Source organism: Hylobates moloch, unplaced genomic scaffold, assembly GCF_009828535.3.
Source record: "Hylobates moloch isolate HMO894 unplaced genomic scaffold, HMol_V3 SCAFFOLD_1, whole genome shotgun sequence".
NCBI classification, from domain to species: Eukaryota; Metazoa; Chordata; class Mammalia; order Primates; family Hylobatidae; genus Hylobates; species Hylobates moloch.
In genome coordinates, this window is record NW_026652276.1 from 164,184,990 (window position 1) to 164,203,926 (window position 18,937).

An 18,937-nucleotide genomic window follows, 5' to 3' on the forward strand; every position below is an offset into this window, starting at 1 on the left:
CTGTTCTTCACTGTGCCACACTGCCTCCCTCTGGTGTTGATACTCATGCTTTTGGAGTGAGCCCACCATAATCCAGATGGGTGTCAGTTAGCCCATTGTGGTCTCAGTCTATATCAGACATTAAAAGGATTTAATATTTTTCATGAAGTAAAGAACAATAGGCAAATGCATTAGTTAAGATTTTATTTCACTATGGTGGAAAGTAATAAGAAAGAGAATGTACCTGGCTTAGAGTTACCAGTGTACATAGAAAGTTGCCTTGGTTCCAGCTATGTGGATAACTTGTTGAGATGCACACGATGTGAGTTTTACCCAGAAAAGCTTTATCTTTTGATACGAACAGACTTCTGACTGAGGGAGAGAATCACAGGACGATAGGGAAGGGTGAGGAGATGGTCTGTGCCCAGGTTGAGGATAGAGGGCAACCATAGTAGAGGAGACCCTTGATTGAGGGGTGCAGCTTAAGAGACCTGGGTACTTGGGAGGGTGGTTGTCAGGGCACCAATGACAGGGCCGGGCCCTTAAGCAAGAGTAATTATTTCATATGAGAAGCAATTAGGAGTCACCACAAGGTCTTCGGAGGACAGGGATAGGATCAGAATGATGCTTGGAAGAGATGATTTTTGTTGAGTTGACTAGAGTGGGGCAAAGCCAGGAGTACCGTGCCAGTGATCATTATTTAGGCTTCACAGTATCTATGTGAAGCCAGTGGATAGTCACCCCACTTTGTGAGTGGAAGAGCTGAAAGTCAGGGTTTGGAAGGACTCACCTGGTGTGTGAGCAGGTTGGTACAGACATGTTGTGAGTGATAGTTTCTCAGACACTTTCCTGTTACTGTATTTCTTATTTAATGTTGTGGGGGGAGCAAAGCATTTCCATTGTGGGTTTTAAGAAAGAGTACCTGTGTGGATGTGTTTAATTGCAACTGTTGATCTGAACTATTTGGCATATATACCAGTGATTTATCTTATAATGCTAATTTAAGACATTACCTATTCCTACTTACTGATATTTCTTAAGTTGTTGTACCACATTAATAGCCTAGCTCCACAGTAGCAGAGAGCTTGGATACTACTTTTTTTTTTTTTTTGGAGATGGAGTCTCGCTCTATTGCTCAGGCTGGAGTGCAGTGGCACGATCTCAGCTCACTGCAAGCTCCGCCTCCTGGGTTCAAGCGATTCTCCTGCCTCAGCCTCCCGGGTAGCCGGGACTACAGACGCATGCCGCCATGCCTGGCTAATTTTTGTATTTTAGTAGAGATGGGGTTTCACCGTTGTTGCCCAGGCTGGCCTCGAACTCCTGAGCTCAGGCAATCCACCCACCTCGGCCTCCCAAAGTGCTAGGATTACAGGCGTGAGCCACCGCGCCCAGCTGAGAGCTTGAATACCTACTTTTACCTGAGAAAAGTCACAATTAGACCCCCTGAAAATTCAAAGTATGTTCTATACAATATGAGTTTCTTAGGTTAAACTCCAAAATGTTTTCTTGCATTATGCTATTACATGTTTTTCTCTTCCTTGACTTTTTAAATTAATTTTTCAATACACTGAACAAGATTTCATGAAATATGTTTTATGTGCAATTTTAAAGTTATCCTTAATACCTGAATGTAACCCAATTTCATTACCAGTGTTGGTGGTAATGATGGTGTGTGCATGTTTATGTTCTGCAGTTTTTAATTAAACTTTAAAGTCAAGGGTTCTCAACTCTTTGCCTAGATAAGTATCAGGGAGTCTGTGAATGGCTGTGGTTGTTTGTAATATTTCGTCCAAATAAGCATTTTTTTTTTTTCCTGGAGAAAAATTGTGTAGGTTTTAGCAAATCTTGCAGAGGTCAGTGACCTGCCCTTTAAAGATAAAAGCTGCTTTTTATAGAGGGGCAGTTGAAGTAGTAGACATATATCTTATTTAACACTTTTCCAGCATTGCTGTTAAAGACATTGATTGTAGAATAGTTTATGTATGACTTCAAAATGTAATGATAATCAGTTTTTGGATGCCTTTTGATTTTGGATATATGAAGAAACAAAATGTATCAGACAACCTATATATAATACAAGAGACAGATTGCAAAATACATTTTTCTGTAACTGAAGTAAATGTAGAGTAACTAACGAATTATTAAAAATACAAAAAGAGCCAGGCGCGGTGGCTCACACCTCACCTGTAATCCCAGCACTTTGAGAGGCTGAGGCGGGCGGATCACAAGGTCAAGAGATTGAGACCATCCTGGCCAACATGGTGAAACCCCGTCTCTACTAAAAATATAAAAATTAGCTGGGGATGGTGGCACGTGCCTGTAGTCCCAGCTACTCAGGAGGCTGATGCAGGAGAATCACTTGAACCCAGGAGGTGGAGGTTGCAGTGAGCCGAAATCGCGCCACTGCACTCCAGCCTGGTGACACAGCAATATTCTGTCTCAAAAATAAATAAACAAAATAAAATACAGAAATAACTGTTTGGTTGGCTGGTTAGTGAGACCTCTGAAAGGGAATTGGTTCTGATTCTCATGAAGACCAAAATGGAAGAAACCAGTCTATACCCTGTGCCACATTGGGAGGCCTGGGCTGGCTCGCCACTGCAGCTCTGCCAGTTAGCATGGAGTCCAAAAGAAACTGGTGCAGTCTTGCCCTTTATTGGAAACTACAGTGACCTTTTGTCCTTTAATCTTCACTATTGAAATATATTGTAAGTTTAATTACTATAGAGAAGCGTTTCTTGTTTATGTTAATAAGTGGCATGTGGAAAAGGACTCTCCTAAGAGAGAATCATAAAGCCTAGAACTTTTAATTTATTAAGGCTCTGAGAAGTCCTGTGGAAAAAGAAATCTATTTAACTTTGTTGAAATTGTAGTTTAGCAAACTTACTATATTTGCACCAACTTTTCTCTTGTGTCTCTCCCACTAAACAAAACCCACAGAACCGGGGCGATTTCTAAGCTAGTTAATTCTTAATTCTAAGCGAGTCCTCAGTTAGTTAATTCTCTGACGTGGATGTAATTGGAGGGACCCTTTCTGAGTTCAAGTTAGATTGTGTCCAGGAACACCTGCTATGATGAAATTGGTGTGCTTTGGGAAAATGGGTAGGCTAGATGACATTAGGAAATGTGTGGAAACACCCACTCAGTCACTTTGATTCAGGTTGCAGAAAATGATGGGAGTTAAAAGTATGGAAATGAGAAGTTTCGAAGTTAAGCACTCAAATTTAATATTAAATATATAAAGCTAGATTAATGCTGGTATTGGATTGGAAGAAGGCAGACTTTACCCATCATTTTTAAGCTTGCTGGAAAGGAAGGTCATTTGTTACTGTCTTTGTAAAGGCACTTTGAAAACGAAATATTCAAAAAAATAGCTGAGGGGGAAGATGGTGAAGAATCAGAAGAAACGTTACTTGGGGAAAGTTCTTTATTAATATTGGTTCTGATTTTGGTGTTTCACAAAAATAATGTGTCATTTTGATGAAAGAAAAATATTGCCCTGCAGTAGATTTTATTTTATTTTATGAGAGGTGAAGAGGGGGCTGAGTATATTCTTTTATACATGCTTACATCCCAAATAGAGAGTAAGAATTTCGAATAAGAACAGTATGAGTTTTGAAAGTAAATAATCTCTATGTTGATAAGAATTGTGGCATGCCTGGGTACTGAGTATCTTTTCAGAGATCCTAGAGACTGTTCAGAAACTGTTCCAGTTCATTGGGTCAAAAATCCACTATTTACGAAAAGCTAAATACGGATTTGCACGATTGACCATAATGGCTTCAATTTTGAAAGATAGTAGTATCAGAGAGCACTTCCAGTTGGTGGGATAATTTAAGAATCGCCCATGCTCAAATGGCTAAAATATTGTACTTTTTGCTACTTCATCACTCCATTTAAAAATAGAGAGGGGGAGAAAAGAAGGCAGACCTGTTGAGAAGGTGGAAGAATGTCAGTTGGAGAGTAAATCAAAATAACCATGTGAAGCCACTCCTTAGTTAACTACTGCCTGAAGGTTAACTGTTCCTTAGGAGCCTGTCAGAGAGTGGAGAGACTGGACTGGGGGCTGCTGTCCCTGTGCGTGCATGTGCACCTGTGTGTTGGTGTGTGCATCTGTGTGTGTATGTGCATGTTCATGTGCATGCATGATGAAGAGTGAAGAGAACTTTTGAATAGGAAAGAAGGTGTAGAGAACAGAAAGCTAACAGAAAATCCTAAAGCTTAGAGCCCTAGGAAAATTTGACTATTTTAAACTAACTGTACTGCTCATTTAAAAATAGGAAAATTATACCATTCTTCTTCTGGTATAAGAGAGAGATAAAAATACAGTTTTTCTAAATTGGAAAATTTGCTGTAATCTTGCTGCTAATGACTGATTTCTTCCAACAGTTGCAAGGCAATTTTTGCTCTGATAGGTTGATAAAGGAAACAAAATCAAGAACATATTGGAAATTCTCAGAGAAAATTACAGTTTAGGTATATGTTGGGGGTGGATACTTAGACATTTTAATTGAAATAAAACAGTTTTATACTAATATGGGATCACTGTGGGTGTACATTTGTAGTACATCTGCTCTTGAAGCATTTAAGTAGGGTTAAATGTATGTTAATGCTTTTGCAAGAAAATTTTTGATAACATCCGTCTAAGGAAACTAGCTTAGGAAATAGGTTTTTGAAAACAATATAGATATTATGTTTGCATTTAGAGAGTGAATTAGGACTCTGTAATGCTTTAAGAATTGTAAAACATTAGTTGTATTCTCTGGTGGTAATGAAAGTTAACAATAACTAACACACAACAGATGATTAAAGCAAGCTTACACATCTGGAGAGTGACCACAGTCTGCTGTATGCCTCTAAACACCATTTTAATTGACCTACTTATGATATTATGAAAGGCTAATAATGATTTATTCTACCCAGTTGAAAATACTTTTTCTAGCAGATAATTGGAAACATCTCAGTTGGCCCCTCTGTTGATTTAGTTAGTGTGTGTGACAGATGGTTAATATCTTATGCTAAATATCTGCTAGCCTTAAGCCATTTTGTTGTTGTTGTTGACTCACAGTCACTGTGATGACTTAAATAGTGTATAAATCTTGAGAATTGGTAGATCCGTCAGATTATAGAGGAGGAGGGATTCTTATCAATGAGGCAGACCATGGGTTCTCATTGTAATAGTGTAGAATGTTGGTTAACTGTGGACTCCCTGGCTTTGTCTCAAATCTACTGGTTCAGAATTTTTGGGTGTGGGGCTTGGGAATGTGTTTTAAACAAGTTCTCCAAGGGAACATAGTTCATACTTCAAATGAACAATGGCTGAGTATAGTTTATGGCTTTCTTTCATGGATGAGGAAACAGGCCCAGAGGGGAAAAGGTGACTAGTTTCATAAGAATCACAACTTTGACTTCTGGCACTAGAAGGATAGGATTCTTTCCTGAATGCTACATGACCTTAACTCAGGCTAATTCTGTCCCTAAGTACAGAACTAAAAGAGTTTTAAATTAGCCCTAATTTTTACATACACCGATACCACATATGACTTTAGTATAATATTTGGCTCAGCTTGGCTGTGTGTGTGCTTATTTTTGAAAGATACCTATCACCACTGTACCTACATGTTCAGAATAATAATAATAAAAAGTTTACAGGGGATTATAGAGAACTCAATTTTAATGTGAAGTACTTATGCACTACTTACTATGTTTTAATGGCAACCATTTTCCCCCTAGAAGTTTCTTGAGCGACTCTGAATTGTAGCCAGAATACTTCTTTCCTCTTCAGACCCTTAGCTGTGATTAATGTAAAAAGGCACTTGTCGAAAGGGTTTGAAATGGCAACCTTGATATTGGAGCAGATGGCAGTAGAGATAGGTCTGCATCCACTTACTCCATTATGTTATTTAATGTACGAATTCAACAATTTGTCTTTTGCTCCCTGCTTAAAAGATGATGGCCACAGAAGCTGGTTGTTAACCATATCAGCAGGGTGGAATATTACTTCCCTTAGAGAAAAACCACAACTTTCTTTGAGGATTTAGCATGCATTAGAAAAAGCATGAAACTGTTCAGAGATAAAGTGCTGGGCCGTTGAGCAGTCCTCTCTTTGCCTCCAAGAGGGGTTACTTTTATGTTTAACACAAACATCCCTTTTGTGTTTATTGTATTAATGGAATTTTTAAAATCCATGAGAAAGAGAGAGAGATTATGGTTTAGTGTTTGAAATAATATAGCTTGATGAATCTTTTTTATTTTAATGGGAAACTCTTTTTCATAGATATGCTGCTTCAAAAAGTGAATCTCTTAGAAATTAAAATGCATTAATTTAGTTATTCTGTATGGAAACAAAAACATGGAAAGTTAAAATTTGCATAAGTGAAGACCTTGATGATTTCAGATTATAGTGTGGTGGAGGTTAAGGAATAAGAATCCATAGAATTTGTAAAAACAAATTCAGTCTAACCACTTAATGGCATGTGCAAGTAATTTGCCAATTAAATATCTCTAGTGTCTGAAAGATCTTCAGAGAAAAGAGTGGAGGTTCTTAATCTTTCTTAATTTTATACTTTAAGAAACATAATAGAAAATTACTTAGTTTTTGATCACTTTTCATTCAAAATTTTAGTATATGAGCTCAAGAAAGGATGGATTTTAAATATTTGAGGAAAATTATTGCTTTTTGAGAAATTAAAAACTATGATACTTCCAAATCACACTGTGCTCATTTAAAAAATAGTATTTGTAAATATTTGGTGCCCAGATAATAATTTTCATTATAATTAAGACTTTACACTTTGGAGTTTTATTATTTTAATGGTCACCTACTGTGTTTAGAACATTGTACTAGTCATGCTTAACTCCAGAACAACTGTTTAAGATAGATATTTCCATTTTAAAGATTGAGCGAATTGAGTCAGAGTAAGTAATTTGCCCAGGTTTACTCATTAGTAAGAGGCAGATCTCTAACAGTTCTAGGTGGTTTTTTTGTTGTTGTTTTTTTAGAGAAAGCTTTGTTGAGATATAATTTACCCTTTTAAAGTATATAATTAAATGGTTTTTAATATATTCACAGATTTGTACAATTATCACCACATTCAATTGTAGAACATTTTCATCACCCCAACAAGAAACCTTGCACCGCACCTTAGCAGTCACCACTCCCTTCCATCGAGTCCCTCCATCCCCTACTTTTTGTGTATATGAATTTGTCTATTCTAGACATTTCATATAAATGGAATCATAAAATGTGGGCTTTCATGATTGGCTTCTTTTACTTAGCATAATGTTTCCAAGGCTCATCCATGATGTAGCACATATGTTATTCCTTTTTATGGATAAATAATATTTCACTGTGTAGATATAGATAGGTCACATTTTGTTTATTAATCAGTTAACAGGCATAAGAGCTGTTCCCAGTGCTTGGCTATTATGAATAACGTTGCTGTGAACATTCATGTACGTGAGTTTGTATGGGCATATGTTTTCATTTCTCTTGAGTATATACCTGAGAGTGGAATTGCTGAGTCATATTATAATTCTATGTTGAACTTTTTGAGGAACTGCCAGACTGTTTTCCAAAGTGGCCACACCATTTTCTTTCTTTTTTTTTTTTTTTAATTTTATTTTTATTATTATACTTTAGGTTTTAGGGTACATGTGCACAATGTGCAGGTTTGTTACATATGTATCCATGTGCCATGTTGATTTCCTGCACCCATTAACTCGTCATTTAGCATTAGGTATATCTCCTAATGCTGTCCCTCCCCTCTTCCCCCAACCCCACAACAGTCCCCGGAGTGTGATGTTCCCCTTCCTACAAATTTACAAGAAAAAAACAAACAACTCCATCAAAAAGTGGGCAAAGGACATGAACAGACACTTCTCAAAAGAAGACATTTATGCAGCCAAAAAACACATGAAGAAATGCTCATCATCACTGGCCATCAGAGAAATGCAAATCAAAACCACAGTGAGATACCATCTCACACCAGTTAGAATGGCCATCATTAAAAAATCAGGAAACAACAGGTGCTGGAGAGGATGTGGAGAAATAGGAACACTTTTACACTGTTGGTGGGACTGTAAACTAGTTCAACCATTGTGGAAGTCAGTGTGGCGATTCCTCAGGGATCTAGAACTAGAAATACCATTTGACCCAGCCATCCCATTACTGGGTATATACCCAAAGGACTATAAATCATGCTGCTAGAAAGACACATGCACACGTATGTTTATTGCGGCACTATTCACAATAGCAAAGAGTTGGAACCAACCCAAATGTCCAACAACGATAGACTGGATTAAGAAAATGTGGCACATATACACCATGGAATACTATGCAGCCATAAAAAATGATGAGTTCATGTCCTTTGTAGGGACATGGATGAAACTGGAAAACATCATTCTCAGTAAACTGTCGCAAGGACAAAAAACCAAACACCGCATGTTCTCACTCATAGGTGGGAATTGAACAATGAGAACTCATGGACACACCATTTTCTTAAATATATTCCCACCAGCAGTGTTTGAGGGTTGCAGTTCCTTCACATCCTCACCAGCACTTCTTATTATCTCTTTTTGATGATAACCATTGTAGCAGGGTGAAGTGATTATCTCATCGTGGTTTTGATTTTCATCTCCCTGATGGCTAATGATGTTTAACATCTTTTCATGTGCCTCTTGGCAATTTTATGCTGTCAGTCTGGAGAAATGTCTATTCAGATCCTTTGCCCATTTTTAAATAGGATTATTTGTCCTTTTATTGTATTGTGAGTTCTGTGTGTATACTAGAGTCTCTTATCAGGTATGTGACTTGCAAAGTTTTTCTCCCAGTCTGTAGGCTGTTTTATCTTTTTCTTTTCTTTTTCTCTCTCTTTTTTTTAAACTTTTTTATTTTAAGTTCAGAGATACATGTGCAGGTTCATTGTATAGGTAAACTCGTGTCATAGGGGTTTGTTGTACAAATTATTTCATCACTCAGATATTAAGCCTAGTACCCATTAGTTATTTTTCCTGATCCTCTCCCTCCTCCCACCCTTTACCCTCTGGTAGGCCCCAGTGTCTGTTGTTCTCCTCTATGTCCATTTGTTCTCATCATTTAGGTCCCACTTAAAGTGAGAGCATGCAGTGTTTGGTTTTCTGTTCCTGCATTAGTTTGCTAATGATAACGGCCTCCAGCTCCATCGATGTTCCTGCAAAGGACATTATCTCATTCTTTTTTATGGCTGCATAGTACTCCACCATGTATATATACCACATTTTTTTTATACACTCTATCGTTGATGGGCATTTAGGTTGATTCCACCTCTTTGCTGTTGTGAATAATGCTGCAATGAATGTACACATGCATGTGTCTTTATAATAGAATGAAGTATATATGCCTTTGGGTATATACCCAGTAATGAGATTACTGGGTTGAATGGTGTTTCTGTTTTTAGGTATTTGAGGAATTGCCACACTGTATTCCACAGTGGTTAAACTAATTTACACTCCCACCAACAGTACATAAGCATTCCTTTTTCTCCACAACCTCATGGGCATCTGTTATTTTTTGACTTTTTAATAACCATTCTGAGTGGTGTGAGATTGTATCTCATTGTGTTTTAACACTTTTTTGTTTGTTTGTTTGTTTGTTTTTTGAGACAGTCTCTCTCTGTCGCCCAGGCTGGAATGGAATGGCATGATCTTGGCTTACTGCAACCTCTGCCTCACGGGTTCAAGCAGTTCTCCCTGCCTCAGCCTCCTGAGTAGCTAGGATTACAGGCGCATGCCACCATGCCTGGATAATTTTTGAATTTTTGTATTTTTAGTAGAGATGGGGTTTTGCCATATTGCCCAGGCTGGTATCAAACTCCTGACCTCAGGTGATCCACCCGTCTCGGCCTCCCAAAGTGCTGGGATTACAGGAGTGAGCCACCATGCTCAGCCATTTTAATACTTTCTTAATGGTATCCTTGGAGTACAAAGTTTTAAATTTCGATGAAGTACAATTTATTTTTTTTCTCTGTTGCTTGTAGTTTTGGTGTCAACTAAACCATTTCCTAATCCAACATCACAAAAATTATGTCTATATTTTTTTTCTAAAATTTTCTTGAAAATATGCCCATGTTTTCTTCTAAAACTATTCACAGTTTTAAGTTTTGTAGTTAGGTCTTTGATCCATTATGAGTTAATTTTTGTATACAGGGTGAGATAGGAGCCCAGTTTCATTATTTTGCATATGGATATTGTCCCTGCACCAGTTTTTTCTTATTGTCTGTTACCTTTGTTGGAAATCAATTGACTATAAATGTGAGGATTAATTTTTTTACTCTCAATTTCATTCTGTTGTTCTCTGTGTCTAATCTTATACCAGTACTACATAGTCTTGATTACTCTAGCTTTGTAGTAAGCTTGAAATCCAAATTTGTGCCAGGCATGGTGGATCACACCTATAATCCCAGCACTTTGGGAGGCCAAGGTGGGTGGATCACGAGGTCAGGAGTTCGAGACCAGCCTGACCAACATGGTGAAACCCCGTCTCCACTAAAAATACAAAAATTAGCTGGGTGTATCAAAGCGCCTGTAATCCCAGGTACTCAGGAGGCTGAGGCAGGAGAATTGCTTGAATCTGGGAGGCAGAGGTTGCAGTGAGCCGAGATCGTGCCACTGTACTCCAGCCTGGGCAACAGAGCAAGACTCCATCAGTTCTTTTTCAAGATTGTTTTGGCTCTTCTGAGTCACTTGAATTTTCATAATGGATTGTTGGATCAGTTTGCCAGTTTTTGCAAACAAGCCAGCTAGGATTTTGATAGGGATTACATTGAATCTATAGATCATTTTAGGGAGTATTGCCATTTTAAAATTAACTTTGGAGAGTTTTGCCATCTTAACGATATCAAGTCTTTTAATCCGTGAACATGGGATGTGTTTCTATTTATTTAGATTTTCTTTAGTTTCAACACTGTTTTGTAGTGTTTAGAGAATCAGTTTTGCACTTATTTTGTTAAATTTATTTCTAAGTATTTTATTGTTTTTGAGGCTACTGTAAATTGAGTTTTTTTAAATTAATTAATTAATTAATTTTTTTTTGCGATGGAGTCTCGCTCTGTCACCCAGGCTGGAGTGCAGTGGCGCGATCTCCGCTCACTGCAAGCTCCGCCTCCCGGGTTCATGCCATTCTCCTGCCTCAGCCTCCCAAGTAGCTGGGATTACAGGTGCCCACCACCATGCCCGGCTAATTTTTGTATTTTTAGTAGAGATGGGGTTTCACCTTGTTGGCCAGGCTGGTCTCGAACTCCTGACCTCAAATGATCCACCTGCCTGGGCCTCCCAAATGCTGGGATTATAGGCGTGGGTCACTGCACCTGACTGAGTTGTTTTTTATATTTCATTTTTGGATTGCTTATTTCAAATATATAGCAATACAGTTGATATTTGTATGTTGATTTTTCTGTCTTCCAACCTTGCTAGACTTATTTATTAGTTCTAATAATTTTTTAGTGATTTCTTAGGACTTTTCCATATATAAGATAATGCCATCTGTGACCCAACTTTTAAAGGTCTCAATTCTTTTCACTATAACCATACCGTGTAGAAATAGGTTGACTTTTTGAGGTTATCTTTAGGAAGGAAACAACTGCCACTTTGTAATTGTCTTCTCATGATATAAACAAATGCAGCAGACTTTTAAGATGGAAACTTTTGTGGTGAAAGCAAAGTTCCACAAATAAAAGGATCCTTGAGCTTATTTGGTGAGGTCTTACTTTAAATAATATCACTATTATTTGGTGATATTATGGGAACTACAGGCCTTCCAAACATAGCTTGTTTGGCACAGACTGAAATAACAGCAATTATACTTTACTTTAAAAAATAAGCATTCTAATTTGGCTTTACTTTTAGGAGGAGTGGCTGAACTAACAAAAATATGACTTTATATATCCAAAATATATACTAGTGCTACATGCACATTTTAATGCTAATTAGTTTTGTTTCTTTGCTTATATGACCTCAACATGGGGAAAAGAGTTTAAGGCTTGTATTTTAGACCAGAAGAGACCTAATTCTAATTATTTTTACGTTTGAGATAGATCTAGCGGGTGGTTCTTATCTGAAAGTCTTCCACAACTGAGTTACGAGTTATTCTGAACCAAGTAAGCAACCAAAAGGCTAAAATATTTTGGGTTTCTTCTTTCCTCTCCAGGACTGCAAGTTAGGTTTGGAATGGTAAGGGTTTGGTGAGAGGGCAACTCTAAGTTTGACTCCTGGAGTCTTTCATAGTAAAGCTCATGGAATTGCCCATGTGGGAGCCAGAGTATAGAGTAGAACTGGGCTTGAAAATCGCTTTGGATTTTCATTTCTGATTTTTAAGCTATAAAATGAGAGCGGAACTTGTTCCTCTTACCTCTCAGAGCCTTACAAGACATAGAGGAACCTTAAACAATCAAATGTTAAGTGAGAAAGCTATTTGTGCCTCCTAAAAGGAGAAAAGAATATTAACCTGACGTGGTATTATAATGTTTCCCAGAGTGAGGGAGAAATGCAAGGAACCCATAGTGATTATTGAGTTTATAGATGTTTCTATCATGAGTCTGCAGGAAAACGTAGAGACCAAACATTTCAGAAAATGAATGCCCCAGGATGATTCATAGAGCAGAATGAAATATTCAGAAACTAATGAGTCTATAAAATATTTTTGGAGAAAATGTGTGAGTTTTCCGGAGGAACAAGATTTAATATTTTGTTTTAAAAGACTTTATTAGTCGTGAGATGAATAGAAATATTGGTAGGTTTCCTTTAATCTTTTGCATATCATTTGGCTCCTCCAATTAGAATGGCTTGGCAGTCGTATGATATTTGAGTACATAATCCTGCTAGGTAGGTCAAGAGAGTAAAAAGTAAATTTTGTAGAAATTATGCCTAGTGGTAAACAACTTCAGGCCTTTTTTTCCCTGCAGAGTCCCATGGCCAGCTGTTCTTTCGATAGCAAACTTTTCTTCACCATAAACATAGCATCATGCCCTGGGGGCTTTAAAATAATGTTTGCTGCTGGCAGGTAATGCCAATGTCTGTGGCTACCTGGAGCAGGATCTATCATGTCTCAGTGATCCCAGGTGGCTTTGGTTCAAAGCACTGTAACTGGACCTTTGATTCACTTCATAAGAAATGAACCTTTCTTCATGCTGTTGATCTCCATTGATAAGCTCCCTCAAAGGTCCCTCAGGGTGTAAACCCTTGACACCTTTCAGGGCCCAGATCATGGTTTATCTGCTCCAATAAGCTCTTCTCTCTTCTCTCCTTAAATCTCCATTTCCTTACCATGAGGCCACCCTGTGGTTTAGTGCTGATACAGTGTACTGTTTGAATCTGCTGTTGAATTATTTCTTATTTATTAGACTTGGATATAGCCCCTTTTACTACCCTTCCTCTTCCCACAGGACCTAGTACAGTGCTCCCAAGCTGTGCTACTTAGAAGGTTGATAGCTAGCTAGCTAAGCCCTGACATTCCTACAATAGCCAGCATATTGGGACAACCACAAAGCTAATAATGGGCCTACATCCTCAGGGTCATGTGGTTGATACACTGCCCAACTCCAGGAGGCATCAGTCACATGGACCATGAAGTGAGTGCCATCCACTGGAGTTGTGCAGCATGGGAGCCCTGAATGACCTAGGTCTACACATGATCTGTGTTTACACATTCCTGCATTACACTGCTTGGTCTGGAGAGTCTTCTCTACCTCCTTCCTTTTAAATTTTTATCCATTTCAATAAGAAGTTAAAAATTAGGAGTGAATCTAACCCTTCCATACTCCTAGATAATGCTTTCAGAATGAGGTCCTGGACCCTTGCATCAGGAAAACCTAGAGTGCTGGCTAAAATGCAGTTTTTTCAGCCCCTCAACATGTTTAAATCAGTTTAGGACTGAGCCTGGGGATTTTGATAAACGATGTTGACTGATGATTTGTATGCAGTGCACTGAAGTGGTGAGAAATGACTGTTGAATAGTTTCTCAGCAACGGAAACTGTAGCGCCCCAAAGTGTTAATACCGCTGTCCTTAACCTATTGCATTATCTATTGTAAACCTTTCCTGGCTCATTTAAATTCAGCAACTGCTTAGTGAGCAGTTGCTCTCTGCCTACCACTGTGCCAGCCATAGTGGTAGAATCAGATGTGAAGAATGGGGTCTTTGCTGTGAAGGGGCTAATAATCAATTAGGAAATAAAAGATGTGCAATAAATATGCATAAACATATTAATATGTGCATACATATGCATACTATATAATGATTTATATTACATCATATAGATATCTTTTATATACATCTAGTGTAGTATACTCTAGAAGATTTATAGAGAGATCTTTTTTCAAATCATTATTGGTAGTACAGGCCTATAGGATTGTCAGATTTTAGACCTGAGAGATATCTTAGGGATAATGTATAGCTCTATCCTGCAGAGCAGATTTCAGTACATCAGTCAGGCATTTCATAGAGACACACATGCAGTCTATGGTATAGTCCAAAAAACTATAGCGTTTAGAGTTTCAGATTCACATGTGAGCTCTAGTAGCAGTAAATGGTAGTTACTTTAATCATAGATAAATAAGATTGTTGTTTATGGTGAGACACATTTTACATGCATTCACTAATTTTAGAAAAACCTACTTTCATGTATATTTATAATTTTAGACCATATAAATATAAAAATGGATAGTAAGTGCTTTAGCTTTATATACCAACTATTTAGTAAATACCTTCTGTTACTTTCTATGGGAAACAGATTGCAGGAGAGATCAAGAAGGGGAAAAATCTTATTTTTGACAATTATCTTATGATTGTTACGTTAAAACTTTATTTCACCGGAATGCTTGGCAGAAAGGAATCTTTAAGTTAACTGAGGATAAACCAGAAAACCATTTTTTCTTGCATATTATTTCTCTAAAATTTTATTCTAGTATAAAATTTTATTTACAGTGTGAATTTTTTTTCTTTCAGTCACCTCTTTATCATTTGAACATTATTTTTATTAGATAATTTATTCATCTAGATTAGAAGGTTATGGGAGCCTTTATTAAAACTTTATTGGGCCTGCTTCCTACAGAGATACAGATGCTTACACCTGGAAAGGAGTCACAGATTATCTTGGTTAACATGTTTTGCACTGAAGAAAGTCATGTTTTAAGATATTAAGGGACTTACAGCCATTAGAACAATACCTGGCACATGGTGAGTGCCCAAGAAATTTTAGCTGCTGTTAGTAGAATTTGAATCCAAGTCATTTGAATTTCAGTTTGGTGATTTCTTCTCAGAAATCTTCTTCTACTTAATTCCTTTTATTGACCCCTGGTCAGACTCGCTGAGAATCTTTTTTGTTTGTTTATTTTTCCTTTAAGTCCTAATTCTGGATTCACTTCATTTTCCTTACATCTTATCTCTTTTTTCCCTAAAAGTAAAGAAGACAGAATAAATTCAGTACTTGTACTTTAAAACTTTTATTGTCCTCATCAGGGCCAGTCTGAGGATTTCTGCCACCTTTTATAAAATTTTATAAAATTTATGCCCAGCATAATCCTGATTTTTACTGCCTTCTCTGTGCAAATACACACCTAACCTTATGCTAATGGTGGCACTACTATTTCTTCATGACAAGACTTTAAAAATTTCTGGAAACTTTAAAAACATGGAATAAAAACTGTGGGTATAATGGGGGTGGGAACAGGAAATTTGGGGGGAAACCATAGACACATATGCCAAAGGTTTTGGCACTTTTCAGAGGACTAAATAACTTTCTTCCTCTTTTTTTGTTTTAAATAGAAGCAAAAGAGAAAAAAGCTATCAAGCACAGTTTGCTCATAAAAATGAGCAGATTTGGTAGATATATTTAAAGATGTGAAAGCCAGGAAAAATTATTAATATGCTAATAATTTGTATTTCCTCCACTCTCCAAACACATACTTTTATCAAGAGGAGGAGGCTAAAAATAAAAATATGAAGCTTTAGAAAAGTAAGGTTTTCATGTTTTTGTTTGTTTGTTTGTTTTTTCTCTGTCAGTCCTCTTACAGTTTTTCTGTAGAGGCTAAAAAGAGATCCTAAGCCAGGACCAGCATATTCAGTGGCCCATCTTAAATGGGATTATTTGAACAATCTGAGAACTCTTGGGTCAAGCCAAAAGAGTGCAGTAGAAAATCAAAGACTTGGGCTGCTGCTGGCTTTTCTCCCCATTTTCTTTGTCTTCACATGCAGCTCGATAAAGTGTTGGACTTTTTCAAGCACAGAAACAGCCTGAGGGGTGTTAAATATGTGTGTCAAATTTTTTCCTAATGGATTTCTAAATCTTCCAAAAACTTTTAAATAACTTGTTAAAGGCTATATGTAATGCTTGTATCGTGTGTGCGTGTATGTATGTATGTGTTTCCTGCCACTAAGATTGAATTCTGTCCTCTGTACCTAGAAAATAATCATTATTTATTGAAACAAAAACAAATGAGATGATAATAGTTTTAGCTTTCTACTTGGGTTTCCTACAGCCTTTAGGTTGTGTGTGTGTGTGACTTCTTGATTTTTCCCCCCAATTTATTTTATTTGATGGGATTCTTGACCTTGATTTCTTAACTGATTCCTTGAGGATTCTTTTATTTCTGCCATAGTTTGTAATCTGTGTGTCTGTTTAAAATTGAATTACCTTTTTTAATAAGAAAAAGCGATATCCATTCAATAACAGATTTTATCAGAAAGAACCTCATTTACTTTGTTTTAATCAACCTGTCTTTTCTCTTTTCAGAGGATGTTAAGCAAGTTTTTGGACAGACCACAATTCATCAACATATTCCATTTAACTGGGATTCAGAATTTGTGCAACTACATTTTGGAAAAGAAAGAAAAAGACATCTGACATATGCGGAATTTACTCAGTTTTTATTGGTGGGTCCAGCTCTTAAAAAGTTAAAAGGGTATGGCCGGGTGTGGTGCCTCACGCCTGTAATCCCAGCACTTTGGGAGGCCAAGGTGGGCGGATCACGAGGTCAGGAGATCGAGACCATCCTGGCCAACATGGTGAAACCCCGTCTCTACTAAAAATACAAAAAATTAGCCGGGCGTGGTGGCAGGCGCCTGTGGTCCCAGCTACTTGGGAGGCTGAGGCAGGAGAATGGTGTGAACTCAGGAGGTGGAGCTTGCAGTGAGCTGAGATTGCGCCACTGCACTCCAGCCTGGGCAACAGAGAGAGACTCCGTCTCAAAAAAAAAAAAAAGTTAAAAGTGTAAATAAGTAAACCTGTAATCAAATTGTGTGTAAAAGTCCTGATTGGAGTCTTGAACTGTGATTTACTTACTACATACTTTCCAGCCTGGCAAAACTGTCCCATTGAGAAGTATTTCTTTATTAATATGTTGAAATCATAGAATTAAATGGGATTTCCACAGATTTATGTAGAACTCCTTCATGTTTAGAAGCAATACACATTGAGGCCCCGGGAAATCAAGTGATTTCCTCAAGGTCACTTAGGTCAGGAGGGGAAAAATTACAACTTAAAATTTTGGCTTGTGACTCGCTATGTTACTACTTACCGATATTTTGTTTTCCCCTGGAAATGGACAGATTTGTCTTCAGCTTCAGAATCATTTCATCTGACACCTTTTATAGATAAGACACTAGTTTCAAACTTGGCTACATATTGGAATCACCTGGAAGCTTTAAAAACTAATGTTGCCTCAGTCCCACCTCTAGAGATTAGATTTAATGTGGGCAAGGGGGAAGCCTGGGTATTTGGGGGCTATTTAAAGCTTCTTGGGTGGCCCTAATGGAGAACCAGTGTGCTAAGGGCACTTGTGCACTTTCTTCTGTGGGTTAACCGCTGTAGCAGTTGTCTACATTTCTGGGGTACACTTTCCCTAACCTAGTCCCTGCTGCCCTACTGCTCTCATGACCCCCTTCCCCCACCCATATGATCATATCATTGGGCCACTGATGATGCAAGGAGAAGAGTATTCACAAAATACGATTATAACTTAGTTTTCCTTCAGCAGCATTATTTAAAAATACTTTAAATACAACATTATCATTTAGTCACTCGAGGTCAATATCTATAGGCTATATAGATGTTTATGCATTTGCTTTGTTTCTAACAGTTACATTTTATTTATACTTTATTACATATGTTTAAAAAGACTAATGTAAGGGGACTCATTTGGTATGTTTACATTTTGGATCTTGAGGAAAATTTTCAATTCTTTGTTACTAGAAATGTCCTTAGTGAGTATCCTGGTGCCCCTGGCTTTTTCGTGTGTTCCAGACCTTGCCAGAGCCCTCTGGGGAGTGGTTGGAATCTTGTTCTGGGTGGAAGAGGAGGGTGCATGGGTTGTGGTGCTCACTTGGTAAAGATTTTGTGGTGTCCATTCTTAGCAACTGGCATTTGTGATAGGTTAACTTCAATAGGTGCTTCTCTTTTTCACTTTTAATGGTATTACTATGATTCATATAATTTGTCTGCTGTCTAGTTTGCTTGTATTTTCCAGGCCTTTGGAAACATAAAACAAGATGCCCTAAACCTGCCTTTGTATTTTTTAAAAACAAAGCGTTAATGTCTGTGAATCCCTGTTTTCAGTTCTCTGTAAACATAAACCTACTTACATAACTCAGATGGAGAATGTAATGTGAGTTGCCGGATTTTTGCTGCTGTTTCCACAGGACGTTGTTGTGCTGTAGGAGGTGGTATTCATTTTGATGAGGAATAATTACAATAATGTTATTGAGACAAATGCCTCAAATTGACTTTATGGAACACAGCCTAATTAACTTTTAGTCTTAATGGGATGTTAGCAGTAGTGAGGATGATCGTCTTTCCTCCTCTAAGCAAGTGTCAATTATACTGAATTGAGTAGATTTTCAACTGCTTGCAGCAGCCTCTAGGCCTTCCTCCAGATATGGGAAAGCCAGAGTCCAGGATTAAATAACTCGGGGATTATGGTTATGTTTCC

The 18,937-nt window shown here is 37.6% G+C and overlaps 1 protein-coding gene across 3 annotated transcripts in view; it reads left to right on the forward strand.

Moving 5' to 3' along the window:
- Positions 1-18,937, forward strand: part of SLC25A13 (solute carrier family 25 member 13) — a 200,423-nt gene that overhangs the window by 93,710 nt on the left and 87,776 nt on the right. For all 3 annotated transcript variants that reach the window (XM_032760934.2, XM_032760937.2, XM_058424494.1), the window contains one exon: positions 16,744-16,883. In XM_032760934.2, coding sequence (XP_032616825.1) covers positions 16,744-16,883 — 140 coding nt within the window. The remainder of the gene's footprint in view (positions 1-16,743; positions 16,884-18,937) is intronic.